Here is a 22046-nt window from a genome sequence, read left to right on the forward strand (position 1 = left end):
TGTCCTGTTCAGCCTCAACATGACCTCCCAACTCCTGTACTCATAGGAGGAAATGGGCAGAGTTGCCTCCCATTGGGAGTTAGGGCTGCTCTTCCAGAGGTGCTGCAGGAGTCTGAATTGTTCGCAGCTCAAGCACATAGTGTGAGGGGAGTGTTTGCAGAGGATGTGGGAGGAAGCTGGGGAGCAGATCCAATGGGAAAGGCCATCCTGTGAGTGACCAGCCTCCTGCAGTGTAAAGTTCAGTGATTGATGGATCACTCCTTCATTGTGATTTCTTTTTTCCCCTCTCCCTTGCAGTCCATTGCATTAAGTGGATGTGTAGCAATAGTAATGGAGTGACGGAGTTCTCGGTTGAGCAGCTGGTGCACCAGGTTTTGGAAAGCCACCAAATCAGACCCCAGCCTCGCACTCACAGCTGTCTGTGTAACAGTGGCCTGGGTAAGTCTCACATCTGGGCTCATTTCCACGTTGCTGTCTCACTGATCAGGAACTGCCCACCCCACCATCAACCCCAGCTATTAAAGCGATGGTGGGGAACACTGTACTGTCGAGTTGCCATTGTCTTGTCGGAGCACTGGCTGCTCTCCTGTTCGAGAGGGAGAGAGGGTGGTTGGTTAGAGTTACCCGTGGCAGTGGGGGGGGGGGTCACCATGTCTCAGACAAGGCGGGGAGTGGGGGTAGGGATTGAACCCATGGTTTTGGGCTTGTCTGTGCATACCTAACCCAGGTGAGTTCACCCTCCCCCATGGTGCCCTGATCTGGTCTGTGATGTGTTTGTCGTTCCCTTATTGTCCCAGGAAGTGCCTTTCGGGATCAGCCTGTCCGTCCCTCTGTCGGGGAGGATGGTGCTCTCGGAGGTGTTACCACTGGAAACTAATCCAGAAGCCTGATCACAATGACCACCCTCACTCACGGGGGTTCACACACGTCCTCAACAGAAGGAGATCTGCCCAACCTCACCCAGTCTGGCCTGTGGTCAGAAAGGCAGCGAGAATAGGCATGGAGTGCAGGGATTCGAGCAAACCCTTCACCCCCCCCCACCCCCAAGGGGCAGTTATGGATGGCTCAGCAGCAGCACACATGAGGGAATACTGGAGTCTCCTCCCTCTGACTTTGGGCATGTGCTCTGGAGCTAGTCATCCGTTTATTCTGGGGAGTCATTGATCCCGCTGTTCCTAATGTTAATATTTTAGGGGGTAACTGAGCTCCCTATCCCCCTGTGTTGATATTTTAGGGGGTAACTGAGCTCCCTGTCCCCCTGTGTTGATATTTTAGGGGGTAACTGAGCTCCCTATCCCCCTGTGTTGATATTTTAGGGGTAACTGAGCTCCCTGTCCCCCTGTGTTGATATTTTAGGGGTAACTGAGCTCCCTGTCCCCCCCGTGTTGATATTTTAGGGGTAACTGAGCCCCCTGTCCCCCCGTGTTGATATTTTAGGGGGTAACTGAGCTCCCTATCCCCCCCTGTGTTGATATTTTAGGGGGTAACTGAGCTCCCTGTCCCCCTGTGTTGATAATTTAGGGGGTAACTGAGCTCCCTGTCCCCCTGTGTTGATAATTTAGGGGGTAAACTGAGCTCCCTGTCCCCCTGTGTTGATATTTTAGGGGGTAACTGAGCTCCCTGTCCCCCTGTGTTGATATTTTAGGGGGTAACTGAGCTCCTGTCCCCCCATGTTGATATTTTAGGGGGTAACTGAGCTCCCTGTCACCCTGTATTGATATTTTAGGGGGTAACTGAGCTCCCTATCCCCCTGTGTTGATATTTTTAGGGGGTAACTGAGCTCCCTATCCCCCTGTATTGATATTTTAGGGGGTAACTGAGCTCCCTATCCCCCCTGTGTTGATATTTTAGGGGGTAACTGAGCTCCCTGTCCCCCCATGTTGATATTTTAGGGGGTAACTGAGCTCCCTATCCCCCTGTGTTGATATTTTAGGGGGTAACTGAGCTCCCTATCCCCCTGTGTTGATATTTTAGGGGGTAACTGAGCTCCCTATCCCCCCATGTTGATATTTTAGGGGGTAACTGAGCTCCCTGTCCCCCTGTGTTGATATTTTAGGGGGTAACTGAGCTCCCTGTCCCCCCCGTGTTGATATTTTAGGGGGTAACTGAGCTCCCTGTCCCCCCGTGTTGATATTTTAGGGGGTAACTGAGCTCCCTATCACCCTGTGTTGATATTTTAGGGGGTAACTGAGCTCCCTATCCCCCCATGTTGATATTTTAGGGGGTAACTGAGCTCCCTATCCCCCCATGTTGATATTTTAGGGGGTAACTGAGCTCCCTATCCCCCCTGTGTTGATATTTTAGGGGGTAACTGAGCTCCCTGTCTCCCTGTGTTGATATTTTAGGGGGTAACTGAGCTCCCTGTCCCCCCGTGTTGATATTTTAGGGGGTAACTGAGCTCCCTGTCACCCTGTGTTGATATTTTAGGGGGTAACTGAGCTCCCTGTCACCCTGTGTTGATATTTTAGTGGGGTAACTGAGCTCCCTGTCCCCCCGTGTTGATATTTTAGGGGGTAACTGAGCTCCCTATCCCCCCGTGTTGATATTTTAGGGGGTAACTGAGCTCCCTATCCCCCGTGTTGATATTTTAGGGGGTAACTGAGCTCCCTGTCCCCCCGTGTTGATATTTTAGGGGGTAACTGAGCTCCCTATCCCCCTGTGTTGATATTTTAGGGGGTAACTGAGCTCCCTGTCCCCCCGTGTTGATATTTTGGGGGGTAACTGAGCTCCCTATCCCCCTGTGTTGATATTTTAGGGGGTAACTGAGCTCCCTGTCCCCCTGTGTTGGTATTTCAGGGGTTTGAAATTTGCTTTAATTGTTTTCTCTCTCCCCCCCCCCCACCCCCCCCCCCCCCTTTGCCAATGGGACCGGGACAGTGGGGACTATTCCCCATAAATGTAACAGCACAAGCACCGATCATCTCCCCGAAAGTGGACAACCGACCGTGCAGCTTCTCCGCATTAACCGAAGTGCAGAATCTCTCCGCGGTGGTCAACAAAGTCGAGCCGAGGAGAGTAAGGCCGACAGTCAGGACCAGGAGCTTGTGAAGTTATCCAAAACCCTGCTGCAGGTCAACGGCACCAATGAGGTGGCACTGTCCAAGTCGCTGGGGCAGGGGGAGTGTACCCTGGAGCCTCCAGCCTCTCGGACCAATGGCTACTGTCAGAGGGAGCTGGGCTCAGTCCGCAGTGTACCGAACCTCACCGTTGCCACAGTAACTTGTAGCATCCCGCAGAACGCCGTCATCTTAATGACTGGGGTGGGTGATAAGCCAGTGTCGCTCACTCCCAGTCAGCAACTCGTGGCTACCAGCTCCAGTAGCCCCGGTCTACCGCTGAGTAGCCACAGCCTGAGCCTCGCACCAGTAGCCGGCAGCATTGGTTTGTCATTAGTGCCGAGTACAGCGGCCAGTCTCGTCCTGTCCCGGACTGTCGAGGGCAGAATGGACACATCAGAGACTCTCAGCTCCTCCAGCAACACTGCCTTCAACCCGGACTCGTTTCTGAATAGCCCCAAACAGGGCCAGACGTACGGTGGAGGGCATGGTGGCCAGGAGGTGAACACCAATCCCAGCTCCTCCTTTGGCACTGCCCCAGCCAGCAGTATTCCTGAATCCCGATTTCCCAGCAATGACCTGAAGGAGGAGCCGGATTTCCAGAGGGACAGTCTGGAGGGTGTCACAGTGGGGGGACTGGATTTCTCAACAACCCCCCCCTCCTCCTCCTCCTCCTCCTCCTCCTCTGACATCTCAGTCTTCCCTCAGAATCCTGGTCTGGTTCCGGTCACTCGGACATTCCCGGTGATGACCCATACTAACCTGGTCACCTCCAGCCCAGGCCCACCAGCTGTGGTGGAGAATATGGACTGCAGTAACGTGGACTCCCGTAAAAACTACAGCGGCATCTTCTGTAGCCCCCACTCCCCGGACAGCAGCTCCCTTCCCCCCCCCAAAACCCCTTCTTCGTCCCAAAGGAGACAGGCCTCGGGGGTGTCCCGGTGCTGTCTCCCACCGTCTCTGAGGGTCCGAAGGTGGAATCAGCTTCCCTCTTCCCACAGGAAGGCGGTGACGGTGTGAAGGAGGACCTGCCGATGACGGACATCCCCGAGCCTGAGGTCTCCATGGATACGACATCGCAGCCGAGTACCGGGATGGAGAGGGGGGTGGGCACAGAGCAGTCGGTAAAACCGGAGGCTCAGTTTGGTGTTGGCATGACAACGGAGGATGGAGCTGCAGCCCCCCTGGAGTTACAGTGTGGCCCTGTCACTGACCTGTACACCATCATCCAGAATGACCTCTCCTCTTCCTCAGTGTCCTCATCCAACATCGACCTCAACATGGACCACTTTGAGATCTCCTTCGACAGCCAGTTCCCCGACCTGATGGCTGATATCATGGCGGACAGAGGCAGCAATAACAGCAGCGTGGGGCCTAGTGCAGGCTTCGCACGGTACACCGCTAACCCAGCCCCCGTCCCTCCCACTGACCAGCCAGCCCACACCGTCTCTGCCCAGTTTCCAGACCAGCCTCTTCAGATCAGCTCCTTCCCTCAGCAGCAGCTGACGCTGGCCACTGGCACAGATGTGCCATTTCCAGAGGTGCCCAGAACTCCACTGGATCCAACACAAACTTCAGCCAGTGGCCCAGCCGAGAGCAGGCAACCTGTAGCCATCACTGACTTCTCACCTGAGTGGTCCTACCCTGAGGTAAGGGGCTGTCCTCCTTTCAGTAATCACTCTCTTGATCACCGCTGTCCTGCCCCGAACTGTTTCTTACTCAGTAGCGACCAGGAGCCAGAGGTTTGTAACTGGACAGGCTCTTGTCTCTGGGAGTCACTGCCAGAGAGGCAAGATTTAAAACGTTCTGGGGAGAACACTTACCGGGCTTGAAACGTTAGCTCTGATTCTCTCTCCGCGGCTGCTGCCAGACCCGCTGAGTTTCTCCAGCAATCTCTGTCTTCCCTTTGAGTTCAGCAGGAAGTGCACAAACCGCCACTTGCCGGGGCTGTGAGGGAAGAGCCTGATTTCTTGGACTGCTGTTGAAGGGATAGTACAAGCGCATGGGGCTGAATGGCATCATTGTTTGGGTGGGTAGGTGGGTGGACGGACTGTAAAAGCTCACGGGTTGCCCTGCATCACGTTGTGGGAGGGAGCAGCAGTCTGCCCATCGCCTTCCTCTTGAGCCAGGTCAGTGACTGGGGGGGGGCCTCCTGTTCCCAGAGCGAGGACAGTACACAAGGACATGACAGAGAAACCGAATGGGTCCTTTGGATTGGTTTCCATGGTGGAAGGAAGCAGCAACATACCCTCGCTTCCAACAGAGTCAGGGCCTCACTCTGGACAAGGTATGGGGGAGGGTGAGAGGTGAATAAATCACCTGGACCTGATCTTCACAAGGAGGTCACTGAGGGGGGTTGTAGAGCCATTGGTACTGATCCTTCAGGAATGGTTAATCTAACCCCCCCCACCCCGACGGTGTAGAGGAGAGGGAGGCAGAAGACAGGAGACTGCAGCCCCGTTAGCCTGACCTCAGTCATTGGGAAGGTTTCGGAGTCCATGAGTGGGATTGTGGAGTATATGTAAATACATGCAGTGTCAGCTGTCCCTGTACGGTGTGTAGTCCTAGCAGACAGCTCTGGTATTAAGGATGAGATTGCAGAGTAAACAGGACAAGTCAGCATGGCTTCATCAAGGGAGGGCGTATGTGACAAGTCTTACAATCCTTAAAGGAGGTAACAAGTTTGACAAAGGGAGTTAGTGGGCATGATCTGTCTGGACTTCCAGAAGGCCTTTGACCAGGTCTCACCCAGGAGACAGCTAAATAAGGTAAGAGCCTCTGGTGTTCGGGGTGAGTACTGGTCGGGAGGGAGGATTGGCTGGCTCACAGAAAGCAGAGAGTCCGGAGAAAGGGATCTTTTCAGGATGGCAATCAGTGACTAGTGAAGTTCCACTGGGGTCAGTGCTGGGACTACAATTATTCATGTGACACATTAACGATCTGAATGAGCAAACAGAGAGCAGGGTTATTCATGTTTCAGTTGACACAAAGATAGGTCAAGGGGCAGGGAGGCTGCACAAGGACGGGCTAGGAGGCTGGGTAAAGAAATGGAAGATAGCATGTCATGTGGGAATGTGCGAGGTTATGCACTTTCCTCGGCTGAATAGAGACATAGGCTATTTTCGAAATAGGGAAAGGCTTCAAAGATCTGAAGCAGAAGAGACTTGGGAGTCCTAGTTTAGAATTCTCTTAAGGTTAACATGCAGGATCAGTTGGTAGTTAGGAAGGCAGATGCAATGTTAGCATTCATTTCAGGAGGGTTAGAATTCAAAAAATAGAGATGTACTGTTGAGGTTATAGAAGACTCTGTTCAGATCACATTTGGAGTATTGTGCGCAGTTTTGGGCCCTGTATCTAAGGAAGGATGTACTGGCATTGGAGTGGATCTGCAGGAGGTTCACGACAATGATCCCAGGATGACGGGCTGGTTATATGAGGAGTGGTTGAGGACTCGGGAGTCTGTATACAATCGAATTTATACAGATGAGGGAAGACCTGATTTAAACTGACAGAATACTGACAGCCTGACACAGTGGACACAGAGTAGATGTTTCCGTTGGCAGGAGAGCACAGTCTACTCGTGATGGGTTGAAGGGCCAGGCACTGACAGTATTGTCCTTTCTTATCTCCAGGGTGGTGTGAAAGTCCTTATCACAGGGCCGTGGAGCGATGGCAGTGAACAGTACTCCTGTGTGTTTGACCAGGTCACGGTGCCAGCCTCACTCATTCAGCCTGGTGTCCTGCGCTGCTATTGTCCAGGTGGGTTATCACCTCACCGGTGAGCTGCATAGAGAGGGGGACTCCTTCCCCTACTCACTGAGCTGGAGCTGGCCTGTCCTTTTAACAAGGGACTGAATCAGGTAGAGAGAATGAGTGGCTTCCCTCTATTCCTATCCTCCCCCAGGGGCAGGTCTGGTTAGCATTAGGATTGGGTGCTGGCACATCAGTTACCCACAGCCCCCACCTCCCCAACCAGAGTGGGGGAGGCCGTGCCCTGTCTCAGGAGAGTTTGATGGAACTCCTGTCTCTAACCCACACGGTCAGCTCCCCCAACCAACACTGTCATAACTGCAGGAACCTCTCTGCAGAGTCGGCCTGGAGTCCCCGTGCTCACCTCACCACCAGAGAGCAACCAGGTTGTTCACATCCACGGAATGGTCTAGAAGCAGACCTTGCTGTGCAAGAGGAAGGAGTCTGTGTTTCCCCCCCCCCCCACTTAAAGCAGGCGTTAGCTAAAATGGTTTCTCAGAGCACAGGGGATCTTTACTATTCTGCTTTCACCACTCGTGCTTTGTGAAAGAGAGGTTTTGAATCCTGGGAGTGAAAGGTTGTCAGTTTGAGTTGAGTATGGGATCAGCATTGATCTTAGCGCGTGGCAGAGCAGGCTGGATGATGGGCTGAATGGCCTGGCCCAGCTCCCTATGAGTGTGTATGTCCAGCTGCCTGTGCTGGATGGAGATCTCCTCACTGTGTGAGCACTCTGATCCTGCTCAGTTGAACCCTTCCTGCAGTACACTGCACTTTGTACCAGTGAAGGAATCCCCTGCCAGCCAGTGGGTGGGTGGGTGTACTGCCACAACAGAGAGATCTGAAAGTTCCCTTTTCTCCTTCCAGCTCACGAAGCAGGCCTGGTCAGACTACATGTGGCTTGTGAGAACCAACTCATATCCAAGTCAGTGCTGTTTGAATACAGAGCCCGGAATTCCATGGCACTGCCCAGTTCACAGATCGACTGGCTCTCATTGGATGGTAGGTGCCAGCTTTGTTGGTGGCTGGGTGTGGGTGGGTGTGAGTGTGGGTGTAGGTGGGTGTGTGTGTGTGTGGGGATGTGGGTGTAGGTGGGTGTGGGGGTGTGTGTGTGGGTGTAGGTGGGTGTGGGGGTGTGTGTGTGGGTGTAGGTGGGTGTGTGTGTGGGGGTGTGTGGGTGTGTGAGTATGGGGGTGTAAGTGTGTGTGGGTGTGAGGGGTTGTGTGAGTGTGGGTGTCTATGTGTGAGAGTGTGTGTGAGTGTGTATGGGTGTGTGTGTGAGAGAGTGTGGGTGTGTGGGGGGGTGACTTGAGTGTGTGTGTGACTGTGTGGGGGTGTGTAGGGATGTGTGCGCGTGAGTGTGTTTGTGTGGGTGTGTGTGGGGTGGGTGTGTGTGAGTGTGAGTGAGTGAGTGTGTGAGGTGGTGTATGGGTATGTGTGTGTGAGAGTGGGGGTGTGTGAGAGTGTGGGTGTGTGTTTGTGTGTGAGTGTGTATGTGCATGTGTGGGGGGAGTGTGTGAGTGAGTGTGAGGGGGTGTGTGTGTGGGTGTGAGTGTGGGTGTGGGTGTGTGTGTGAGTGTGGGTGTGTGGGGGTCATGTGGGTGCATGTGTGGGAGGGTGAGTGGGTGTGGGTGCGGGTATGGGGGGGCGTGTGTGTGTGTCTGTGTGGGTGTGACTGAGTGAGTGTGAGTGTGTGGGTGTGTGTGTGTGTGTGGGTTGTGAGTGTGTGTGTGTGTGTGTGTATATCTGTGAGAGTGTGGGTGAGTGTGTGGTGTGTGTGTGTGGGTCTGTGTGAGTGTGTGTGGGTGTGTGAGTGTATGTGGGTGTGTGTGTGGGTATGTGGGTGTGTGTGAGTGTAAGAGTATGTGGGTGTGAGAGTGTGGGTTTGTGTGTGTGGGTGTGTGTGGGTGCGTGCGAGTGGTGTCTGTGAGTGTGTGGGTGTGTGAGTGCGTGTGAGTGTGTGTGTGTGAGTGAGAGTGTGTGTGGGTGTACCTGTGGGTGTGTGTATGTGAGTGTGGGTGTGTGTGTGTGGGAGAGTGCGAGTGGTGTGTGTGTGAATGTGTGGGTGTGTGTGTGGGTATGTGTGAGTGTGTGTGTGCGCGCGAGTGTGAGAGTGTGGGTGTGTGTGGGGGGCGTGTGGGTGCGTGGGGGTGTGTGAGAGTGTGGGTATGTGGGTATGTGTGGGGAGGGCGTATGTGTGTGGGTGTGACTGTGAGTGTGTGTGTGGGGATGTCTGCGCGTGTGTGTGGGTGTGCGAGTGTGTGTGTGAGGTGGGCGAGTGTGAGTGAGTGTGTGGGGGTGTGTGTGTATGTAGGTGTGTGTGGGGGTGGCGTGTGGGTATGTGTGAGAGTGGGGGTGTATGTGGTGGTGGATGTGTGTGTGTGGCGGGGTGTGTGGGTATGTGTGTGGGGGGTGCGGGTGTGAGTCCATGTGTGAGTGAGGGTGTGTGTGGGTACGTGAGTGGGGGTGTGTGTGGGGGTGTGTGCGTGAGGGTGTGTGCGTGAGTGTGTATGTGTGAATGGGTGTGTGTGAGCATGGATGTGGGGGGGTGTAGGGGTGTGTGTGTGTGAGAGTATGTGGGTGTGTGAGAGTGGGTGCGTGTGTGTGGGGGGTGTGTGTGTGTGGGTGTGTGTAGGTGTCTAGGTGTGAGAGTGTGTGTAAGTGTGGGTGTGTGGTGCGGGTGTGTGTGTGGGAGGGTGTGTGAGAGTGTGGGTGTGAGTGCGTGGGTGTGTGTGAGAGTGTGGGTATGTGTGAATGTGGGTGTGTGTGGGTGTGTGTGTGAGTGTGGTGTGTGTGGGTGTGTGTCAGTGTCTGATTGTGTGTGTGTCTGTGAGTGTGTGTGTGTGGGGGTGTGTGAGAGAGTGTGGGTGTGTGTATGTGAGAGTGTGTGGGTGCATGTGAGCGTGGGTGTGTGTGAATGTGGGTGTGTGTGGGTGGGTATGTGTGGGTGTGTGTGTGTGAGAGTATGTGAGTGTGGGTGCGTGTGTGGGTATGTGTTTGAGTGTGGGTGTGTGTGTGTATGGATGTGAGTATGTGGGTTGGTGTGGGTGTGTGTGAGTGTCTGTGAGTGTGTGTGTTGTGGGTATGTGGGAGGGTGGGTGTGTGTGTGTGTGAGTATTAGGGTGTGTGTGTTGGAGTGTGTGTGTGAGTATGAGGATGTGTGAGAGTGTGGGTGTGTATGAGTGTGGTGGCGTGGGTGTGGGTTTGTGTGAGTGTGGGGGGTTTGTGAGTGTGTGTGGGTGTGAGAGTGTGTGTGGGGTTGGGTGTGGGTGTGAGAGTGTGAGTGTGGGTGGGTGTGTGTGTGTGAGTGTGGGTGTGTGTGTGTGTGTGTGTGTGTGTGTGTGGGAGGGTGTGGGTCTGTGGGTGTGTGAGTGTGTGTGGGTGTGGGTGTGTGTGTGTGAGTGTGGGTGTGTGTGTGTGTGGGAGGGTGTGAGTGTGTGGGTGTGTGTGTGTGTGTGAGTGTGGGTGTGTGTGTGTGAGTGTGGGTGTGTGTCTGTGGGTGTGTGAGGGTGTGAGTGTGGGTGTGTGTGAGTGTGTGTGTGTGAGTGTGTGTGAGTGTGTGTGTGTGGGAGGGTGTGGGTGTGTGAGGGTGTGAGTGTGGGTGTGTGTGTGTGTGAGTGTGTGAGTGTGGGTGTGTGTGTGTGGGTGTGTGAGGGTGGGTGTGTGAGTGTGTGTGTGTGTGAGTGTGGGTGTGTGAGTGTGTGTGTGTGTGAGTGTGGGTGTGTGTGTGGGTGTGTGGGTGTGAGGGTGTGTGGGTGTGAGTGTGTGTGTGTGTGTGAGTGTGTGTGTGTGTGTGTGAGTGTGTGTGAGTGTGAGTGAGTGTGAGTGTGGGTTTGTGTGTGAGTGTGTGTGTGAGTGTGTGAGTGTGAGTATGTGAGTGTGGGTGGGTGGGTGTGTGTGTGTGGGAGGGTGTGGGTGTGTGTGTGAGTGTGGGTGGGTGGGTGTGTGTGTGTGGGAGGGTGTGGGTGTGTGAGTGAGTGTGGGTGTGTGTGTGGGAGGGTGTGGGTGTGTGAGTGAGTGTGAGTATGTGTGTGTGGGGGGGTGTGGGTCTGTGAGTGTGTGTGAGTGTGAGTGAGTGTGAGTGTGGGTGTGTGTGTGAGTGTGTGTGAGTGTGAGTGTGCCCTGTGCTGGTGTTCCCTGGTGCCGGTGGTGTTTTGGACGGGGATCTCTGGGTGTGAGTGTCAGACGGTGACCGGTCGGTCTGTGGACATTAGCAACTGCCCCCTTCAGGGTAATTTGGGAGGTTGGGGGAGGTGCCCAGTGCAGACCAGATAATAATGAAAGGAATGGTGCAGATTGTTCCCATTTCCGAATGGAGCATTTCCTTCCTGTGTTGATGTTGCTGACACACAGTCTCTGAAGGCCAGCTGTGTAACAGGGAAGGGTTCTGTTCTACAAAGTTGCTGAGCTTTCACTGGGCTCAGCCAACACTCACTCTGAAAGGTTACAGGGAGGCAGCTGGCTACCTGACAACTTCCAGTCAACTTTCTCATGAAGGAGCTCACACACCCTTCCCGGCTCTTGTTCTACATTTCCCAAACATTCTGTACAACTCGGGGAAGCAGCAGATGCTCAGGCAGCTCCTGGGGGTTGAATGTTGTCTGGGACTGGAACAGTTTGAAGTTGCCTTGCTCGGTCAATAAACCAGGACGTGCCTGTCACACTGCGGAGTACTGTCCCCATCTGGTGGCCACACACACACATTGCAGCATGAAAATAAACCTGGGCTCAACGCTGGGCGTGTAATTCTGCTCGTGCACTGACTCTGGTGGTCGTCCAACTGGAGGAGAACCGTCCATCAGAGACGCACAGAACAGGCTGTGGGAGCTGGTCAAAAACACAAACTTTGGTTTCTCCGTGTGCAGGCCTCAGAGTGTGAGGCTGCTCACTCGCTAACCCCTCACTCTCACATTCACACACTCACTAACCCCTCACTCTCACATTCACACACTCGCTAACCCCTCACTCTCACATTCACACACTCACTAACCCCTCACTCTCACATTCACACACTCGCTAACCCCTCACTCTCACATTCACACACTCGCTAACCCCTCACTCTCACATTCACACACTCGCTAACCCCTCACTCTCACATTCACACACTCGCTAACCCCTCACTGTCACATTCACACACTCACTAACCCCTCACTCTCACATTCACACACTCGCTAACCCCTCACTCTCACATTCACACTCACTGACCCCTCACTGTCACATTCACACACTCACTAACCCCTCACTCTCACATTCACACACTCGCTAACCCCTCACTCTCACATTCACACACTCACTAACCCCTCACTCTCACATTCACACACTCACTAACCCCTCACTCTCACATTCACACACTTGCTAACCCCTCACTCTCACATTCACACACTCACTAACCCCTCACTGTCACATTCACACACTCACTAACCCCTCACTCTCACATTCACACACTCGCTAACCCCTCACTGTCACATTCACACACTCGCTAACCCCTCACTCTCACATTCACACTCACTGACCCCTCACTGTCACATTCACACACTCGCTAACCCCTCACTCTCACATTCGCACACTCGCTAACCCCTCACTCTCACATTCACACACTCGCTAACCCCTCACTCTCACATTCACACACTCACTAACCCCTCACTGTCACATTCACACACTCGCTAACCCCTCACTCTCACATTCACACTCACTGACCCCTCACTGTCACATTCACACACTCGCTAACCCCTCACTCTCACATTCGCACACTCGCTAACCCCTCACTCTCACATTCACACACTCGCTAACCCCTCACTCTCACATTCACACTCACTGACCCCTCACTGTCACATTCACACACTCACTAACCCCTCACTCTCACATTCACACACTCACTAACCCCTCACTGTCACATTCACACACTCACTAACCCCTCACTCTCACATTCGCACACTCGCTAACCCCTCACTCTCACATTCACACACTCACTAACCCCTCACTGTCACATTCACACACTCACTAACCCCTCACTCTCACATTCACACTCACTGACCCCTCACTGTCACATTCACACACTCACTAACCCCTCACTCTCACATTCGCACACTCGCTAACCCCTCACTCTCACATTCACACACTCACTAACCCCTCACTGTCACATTCACACAATCACTGACCCCTCACTCTCACATTCACACACTCACTAACCCCTCACTCTCACATTCACACACTCACTAACCCCTCACACTCACATTCGCACACTCACTAACCCCTCACACTCACATTCACACACTCACTGACCCCTCACTCTCACATTCACACACTCACTAACCCCTCACTGTCACATTCACACACTCGCTAACCCCTCACTGTCACATTCACACTCACTAACCCCTCACTCTCACATTCACACACTCACTAACCCCTCACTCTCACATTCACACACTCGCTAACCCCTCACTCTCACATTCACACACTCACTAACCCCTCACTGTCACATTCACACACTCACTAACCCCTCACTCTCACATTCACACACTCGCTAACTCCTCACTCTCACATTCACACTCACTGACCCCTCACTGTCGCATTCACACACTCACTAACCCCTCACTCTCACATTCGCACACTCGCTAACCCCTCACTCTCACATTCACACACTCACTAACCCCTCACTCTCACATTCACACACTCACTAACCCCTCACTCTCACATTCACACACTCACTGACCCCTCACTCTCACATTCACACACTCACTAACCCCTCACTCTCACATTCACACACTCACTAACCCCTCACTCTCACATTCGCTCACTCACTAACCCCTCACTCTCACATTCACACACTCACTAACCCCTCACTCTCACATTCACACACTCGCTAACCCCTCACTCTCACATTCACACTCACTGACCCCTCACTCTCACATTCACACACTCACTAACCCCTCACTCTCACATTCACACACTCGCTAACCCCTCACTCTCACATTCACACACTCGCTAACCCCTCACTCTCACATTCGCACTCACTAACCCCTCACTCTCACATTCACACACTCACTAACCCCTCACTCTCACATTCACACACTCGCTAACCCCTCACTCTCACATTCACACACTCACTAACCCCTCACTCTCACATTCACACACTCGCTAACCCCTCACTCTCACATTCACACACTCACTAACCCCTCACTGTCACATTCACACACTCACTAACCCCTCACTCTCACATTCGCACACTCACTAACCCCTCACTCTCACATTCACACACTCGCTAACCCCTCACTCTCACATTCACACACTCACTAACCCCTCACTCTCACATTCACACTCACTAACCCCTCACTCTCACATACACACACTCACTGACCCCTCACTGTCACATTCACACACTCACTAACCCCTCACTCTCACATTCGCACAGTCACTAACCCCTCACTCTCACATTCACACACTCACTGACCCCTCACTCTCACATTCACACACTCACTAACCCCTCACTCTCACATTCACACACTCGCTAACCCCTCACTCTCACATTCACACTCACTGACCCCTCACTCTCACATTCACACACTCACTAACCCCTCACTCTCACATTCACACACTCACTAACCCCTCACTCTCACATTCACACACTCGCTAACCCCTCACTCTCACATTCACACACTCACTAACCCCTCACTGTCACATTCACACACTCACTGACCCCTCACTCTCACATTCACACACTCGCTAACCCCTCACTCTCACATTCACACACTCGCTAACCCCTCACTCTCACATTCACACACTCGCTAACCCCTCACTCTCACATTCACACACTCACTAACCCCTCACTCTCTCATTCACACACTCACTAACCCCTCACTCTCACATTCACACACTCACTGATCCCTCACTCTCACATTCACACACTCACTGACCCCTCACTCTCACATTCACACACTCACTAACCCCTCACTCTCACATTCACACTCGCTAACCCCTCACTCTCACATTCGCACTCACTAACCCCTCACTCTCACATTCACACTCGCTAACCCCTCACTCTCACATTCGCACTCACTAACCCCTCACTCTCACATTCACACACTCGCTAACCCCTCACTCTCACATTCACACACTCACTAACCCCTCACTCTCACATTCACACACTCTCTAACCCCTCACTCTCACATTCACACTCGCTAACCCCTCACTCTCACATTCACACACTCACTAACCCCTCACTCTCACATTCACACACTCACTAACCCCTCACTCTCACATTCACACACTCACTAACCCCTCACTCTCTCATTCACACACTCACTAACCCCTCACTCTCACATTCGCACACTCGCTAACCCCTCACTCTCACATTCACACACTCGCTAACCCCTCACTCTCACACTCGCACACTCACTGACCCCTCACTCTCACATTCGCACACTCACTAACCCCTCACTCTCACATTCACACACTCACAAACCCCTCACTCTCACATTCACACACTCGCTGACCCCTCACTCTCACATTCACACACTCACTGACCCCTCACTCTCACATTCACACACTCGCTAACCCCTCACTCTCACATTCGCACTCACTAACCCCTCACTCTAACATTCACACTCGCTAACCCCTCACTCTCACATTCGCACTCACTAACCCCTCACTCTCACATTCACACACTCGCTAACCCCTCACTCTCACATTCACACACTCACTAACCCCTCACTCTCACATTCACACACTCACTAACCCCTCACTCTCACATTCACACTCGCTAACCCCTCACTCTCTCATTCACACACTCACTAACCCCTCACTCTCACATTCACACACTCACAAACCCCTCACTCTCTCATTCACACACTCACTAACCCCTCACTCTCACATTCACACACTCACAAACCCCTCACTCTCACATTCACACACTCGCTGACCCCTCACTCTCACATTCACACACTCACTGACCCCTCACTGTCACATTCACACACTCGCTAACCCCTCACTCTCACATTCACACACTCACTGACCCCTCACTCTCACATTCACACACTCACTAACCCCTCACTCTCACATTCACACACTCACTGACCCCACACTCTCACATTCGCTCACTCACTAACCCCTCACTCTCACATTCACACACTCACTGACCCCTCACTCTCACATTCACACACTCACTAACCCCTCACTCTCACATTCACACACTCACTAACCCCTCACTCTCACATTCGCTCACTCACTAACCCCTCACTCTCACATTCACACACTCACTAACCCCTCACTCTCACATTCACACACTCACTAACCCCTCACTCTCACATTCGCACACTCGCTAACCCCTCACTCTCACATTCGCACACTCGCTAACCCCTCACTCTCTCGTTCGCTCACTCGCTAACCCCTCACTCTCACATTCACACACTCGCTGACCCCTCACTCTCACATTCACACTCACTAACCCCTCACTCTCACATTCGCACACTCGCTAACCCCTCACTCTCACATTCACACACTCGCTAACCCCTCACTCTCACATTCACACACTCGCTAACCCCTCACTGTCACATTCACACACTCACTAACCCCTCACACTCACATTCACACACTCACTAACCCCTCACTGTCACATTCACACACTCACTAACCCCTCACTCTCACATTCGCACACTCGCTGACCCCTCACTCTCACATTCACACACTCACTGACCCCTCACTGTCACATTCACACACTCACTAACCCCTCACTCTCACATTCACACACTCGCTAACCCCTCACTCTCACATTCGCACACTCACTAACCCCTCACTCTCACATTCACACACTCACTGACCCCTCACTGTCACATTCACACACTCACTAACCCCTCACTCTCACATTCGCACACTCACTAACCCCTCACTCTCACATTCACACACTCACTGACCCCTCACTCTCACATTCACACACTCACTAACCCCTCACTCTCACATTCGCACACTCACTGACCCCTCACTCTCACATTCGCACACTCACTAACCCCTCACTCTCACATACACACACTCACTAACCCCTCACTCTCACATTCACACACTCGCTAACCCCTCACTCTCACATTCGCACACTCACTAACCCCTCACTCTCACATTCGCACACTCGCTAACCCCTCACTCTCACATTCACACACTCGCTAACCCCTCACTCTCACATTTACACACACACTAACCCCTCACTCTCACATTCACACACTCGCTAGCCCCTCACTGTCACATTCACACACTCACTAACCCCTCACTCTCACATTCGCACACTCACTAACCCCTCACTCTCACATTCGCACACTCACTGACCCCTCACTCTCACATTCACACACTCACTAACCCCTCACTCTCACATTCACACACTCACTGACCCCTCACTCTCACATTCACACACTCACTGACCCCTCACTCTCACATTCGCACACTCGCTAACCCCTCACTCTCACATTCGCACTCACTAACCCCTCACTCTCACATTCACACACTCGCTAACCCCTCACTCTCACACTCGCACACTCACTGACCCCTCACTCTCACATTCACACACTCGCTAACCCCTCACTCTCACATTCGCACACTCACTAACCCCTCACTCTCACATTCACACACTCACTGACCCCTCACTCTCACATTCACACACTCACTGACCCCTCACTCTCACATTCACACACTCACTAACCCCTCACTCTCACATTCACACACTCACTGACCCCTCACTCTCACATTCACACACTCACTAACCCCTCACTCTCACATTCACACACTCACTGACCCCTCACTCTCACATTCACACACTCACTAACCCCTCACTCTCACATTCACACACTCACTAACCCCTCACTCTCACATTCGCTCACTCACTAACCCCTCACTCTCACATTCACACACTCACTAACCCCTCACTCTCACATTCACACACTCACTAACCCCTCACTCTCACATTCACACACTCACTAACCCGTCACTCTCACATTCGCACACTCGCTAACCCCTCACTCTCACATTCGCACACTCGCTAACCCCTCACTCTCTCGTTCGCTCACTCGCTAACCCCTCACTCTCACATTCACACACTCGCTGACCCCTCACTCTCACATTCACACTCACTAACCCCTCACTCTCACATTCGCACACTCGCTAACCCCTCACTCTCACATTCACACACTCGCTAACCCCTCACTCTCACATTCGCACACTCGCTAACCCCTCACTCTCACATTCGCACACTCGCTAACCCCTCACTCTCACATTCGCACACTCACTAACCCCTCACTCTCACATTCACACACTCGCTAACCCCTCACTGTCACATTCACACACTCACTAACCCCTCACACTCACATTCACACACTCACTAACCCCTCACTCTCACATTCACACACTCACTAACCCCTCACTCTCACATTCGCACACTCACTAACCCCTCACTCTCACATTCACACACTCACTAACCCCTCACTCTCACATTCACACACTCACTGACCCCTCACTGTCACATTCACACACTCACTGACCCCTCACTCTCACATTCACACACTCGCTAACCCCTCACTCTCACATTCACACACTCACTAACCCCTCACTCTCACATTCACACACTCACTAACCCCTCACTCTCACATTCGCACACTCACTAACCCCTCACTCTCACATTCGCACACTCACTAACCCCTCACTCTCACATTCGCACACTCACTAACCCCTCACTCTCACATTCGCACACTCACTAACCCCTCACTGTCACATTCGCACACTCACTGACCCCTCACTCTCACATTCACAGTCACTAACCCCTCACTCTCACATTCACAGTCACTAACCCCTCACTCTCACATTCACACACTCACTGACCCCTCACTCTCACATTCACACACTCACTAACCCCTCACTCTCACATTCTCACACTCACTAACCCCTCACTGTCACATTCGCACACTCACTAACCCCTCACTCTCACATTCACAGTCAGTAACCCCTCACTCTCACATTCGCACACTCACTAACCCCTCACTCTCACATTCGCACACTCACTAACCCCTCACTCTCACATTCACAGTCACTAACCCCTCACTCTCACATTCGCTCACTCACTGACCCCTCACTCTCACATTCGCTCACTCACTAACCCCTCACTCTCACATTCACACTCACTAACCCCTCACTCTCGCATTCACACACTCACTAACCCCTCACTCTCACATTCACACTCACTAACCCCTCACTCTCGCATTCGCACACTCACTAACCCCTCACTCTCACATTCACACAGATGCAGAAGGAGACCATTCGGCCCATTGAGCCTGTTCCGCTATTTATCATGATTATGGCTGACCACGTACCTCAGGCCTCAGTTCCTGCTTTCTCCCCATATCCTTCAATTCCTTTAATCCGAGGAACTTACAAAGAACTCCATCTCAAAAACACAGAGTGTTTTGGTCTCTGGTGCTTTCTCTGGAGCAGGGGATTCCCCAGGATCCCCACCCTCTGGGTGAAGACCTTTCTCCCCAGCTCAGTCCTAAATGACCCCCCACACGTCCTTATACAGTGACTGCCTGGCCTGGACGCCCCTCAGTCATCGGGGACATCTTTCCTGCATTTACCCCGTCTCATGCTGTTAGAATGGGACAGGTTTCTGTGGGTTATGACTTCCCCGTCACCAACAGCTGGCCATGGGGCAGTGAGGAGCAGAGGGCCAATTGGAACGTCAACTTTAAGCAAGGAAAAAGCGGACTTCAGGAGTTCAGCTTCTTCACCTTTGCTTCAGCGGCAGGTGGAGTGGGAGGAGCGACAGTGAGAACCACAGGGCCCACAGGAAGGCACAAAAGGGGGCGGCACGGTGTCTCGGGGGTTAGTACAGCTGCCTCCCAGCACCAGGGACCCAGGTTCGATTCCACCCTCGGGTGAGTGTCTGTGGAGTTTGCACATTCACCCCGTGTCTGCGTGGGTTTCCTCCGGGTGCTCCGGTTTCCTCCCACAGTCCAAAGATGTGCAGGTTAGGGTGGGTTGGCCATGCTCAATTGTCCCATAGTGTCCAGGGATGTGCAGGTTAGGGTGGATTGGCCATAGGAAATTGTCCTATAGTGCCCAGGGATGTGCAGGTTAGGGTAGATTGGCCATGGGAAATTGTCCTATAGTGCCCAGGGATGTACAGGTTAGGGTGGATTGGCCATGGGAAATTGTCCTATAGTGCCCAGGGATGTGCAGGTTAGGGTGGATTGGCCATAGGAAATTGTCCTATAGTGCCCAGGGATATGCAGGTTAGGGTGGATTGGCCATGGGAAATTGTCCCATAGTGCCCAGGGATGTACAGGTTAGGGTGGGTTGGCCATGGGAAATTGTCCCATAGTTCCCAGGGATGTGCAGGTTAGGGTGGATTGGCCGTGGGAAATTGTCCCATAGTGTCCAGGGATGTGCAGGTTAGGGTGGGTTGGCCATGGGAAATTGTCCCATAGTGTCCAGGGATATGCAGGTTAGGGTGGATTGGCCGTGGGAAATTGTCCCATAGTGTCCAGGGATGTGCAGGTTAGGATGGATTGGCCATGGGAAATTGTCCCATAGTGCCCAGGGATGTGCAGGTTAGGGTGGATTGGCCATGGGAAATTGTCCCATAGTGCCCAGGGATGTGCAGGTTAGGGTGGATTGGCCATGGGAAATTGTCCCATAGTGTCCAGGGATATGCAGGTTAGGGTGGATTGGCCGTGGGAAATTGTCCCATAGTGTCCAGGGATATGCAGGTTAGGGTGGATTGGCCGTGGGAAATTGTCCCATAGTGTCCAGGGATATGCAGGTTAGGGTGGATTGGCCATGGGAAATTGTCCCATAGTGCCCAGGGATGTGCAGGTTAGGGTGGATTGGCCGTGGGAAATTGTCCCATAGTGTCCAGGGATGTGCAGGTTAGGGTGGGTTGGCCATGGGAAATTGTCCCATAGTGTCCAGGGATATGCAGGTTAGGGTGGATTGGCCGTGGGAAATTGTCCCATAGTGTCCAGGGATATGCAGGTTAGGGTGGATTGGCCGTGGGAAATTGTCCCATAGTGCCCAGGGATGTGCAGGTTAGGGTGGATTGACCATGGGAAATTGTCCCATAGTGTCCAGGGATATGCAGGTTAGGGTGGATTGGCCGTGGGAAATTGTCCCGTAGTGTCCAGGGATGTGGAGGTTAGGGTGGATTGGCCATGGGAAATTGTCCCATAGTGTCCAGGGATGTGCAGGTTAGGGTGGGCTGGCCATGGGAAATTGTCCCATAGTGTCCAGGGATGTGCAGGTTAGGGTGGATTGACCATGGGAAATTGTCCCATAGTGTCCAGGGATGTGCAGGTTAGGGTGGGCTGGCCATGGGAAATTGTCCCATAGTGTCCAGGGATATGCAGGTTAGGGTGGGTTGGCCATGGGAAATTGTCCCATAGTGTCCAGGGATGTGCGGGTTAGGGTGGATTGGCCATGGGAAATTGTCCCATAGTGCCCAGGGATGTACAGGTTAGGGTGGATTGGCCATGGGAAATTGTCCCATAGTGTCCAGGGATGTGCAGGTTAGGGTGGATTGGCCATGGGAAATTGTCCCATAGTGCCCAGGGATGTGCAGGTTAGGGTGGATTGGCCATAGGAAATTGTCCCATAGTGCCCAGGGATGTGCAGGTTAGGGTGGATTGGCCATGGGAAATTGTCCCATAGTGTCCAGGGATGTGCAGGTTAGGGTGGATTGGCCATAGGAAATTGTCCCATAGTGCCCAGGGATGTGCAGGTTAGGGTGGATTGGCCATGGGAAATTGTCCCATAGTGTCCAGGGATGTGTAGGTTAGGGTAGATTGGCCATGGGAAATTGTCCCATAGTGTCCAGGGATGTGCAGGTTAGGGTGGATTGGCCATGGGAAATTGTCCCATAGTGCCCAGGGATGTGCAGGTTAGGGTAGATTGGCCATGGGGAATTGTCCCATAGTGTCCAGGGATGTGCAGGTTAGGATGGATTGGCCATGGGAAATTGTCCCATAGTGCCCAGGGATGTACAGGTTAGGGTGGATTGGCCATGGGAAATTGTCCCATAGTGCCCAGGGATGTGCAGGTTAGGGTGGATTGGCCGTGGGAAATTGTCCCGTAGTGTCCAGGGATGAGCAGGTTAGGGTGGATTGGCCATGGGAAATTGTCCCATAGTGTCCAGGGATGTGCAGGTTAGGGTGGATTGGCCATGGGAAATTGTCCCATAGTGCCCAGGGATGTGCAGGTTAGGGTGGATTGGCCATGGGA

The 22046-nt window shown here is 53.0% G+C and overlaps 2 protein-coding genes across 2 annotated transcripts in view; one reads left to right on the forward strand and one right to left on the reverse strand.

Moving 5' to 3' along the window:
- Window positions 1–4233, forward strand: part of LOC140492481 (calmodulin-binding transcription activator 1-like) — a 164868-nt gene extending 160635 nt beyond the window's left edge. Inside the window, exons 7-8 of the mRNA XM_072591369.1 lie at window positions 298–438; window positions 2878–4233. Of these exons, the coding sequence (XP_072447470.1) occupies window positions 298–438; window positions 2878–4076 (1340 nt within the window). The 3' untranslated portion in view covers window positions 4077–4233. The remainder of the gene's footprint in view (window positions 1–297; window positions 439–2877) is intronic.
- Window positions 4234–4892: 659 nt separating this feature from the next.
- The window catches only part of LOC140492482 (procollagen C-endopeptidase enhancer 2-like), a 174582-nt gene continuing 157428 nt past the window's right edge, over window positions 4893–22046 (reverse strand). Inside the window, 1 exon segment of the mRNA XM_072591370.1 lies at window positions 4893–5034. Within this exon segment, the coding sequence (XP_072447471.1) occupies window positions 4893–5034 (142 nt within the window).

The sequence above is a fragment of the Chiloscyllium punctatum genome, chromosome 21 (assembly GCF_047496795.1).
Source record: "Chiloscyllium punctatum isolate Juve2018m chromosome 21, sChiPun1.3, whole genome shotgun sequence".
NCBI classification, from domain to species: Eukaryota; Metazoa; Chordata; class Chondrichthyes; order Orectolobiformes; family Hemiscylliidae; genus Chiloscyllium; species Chiloscyllium punctatum.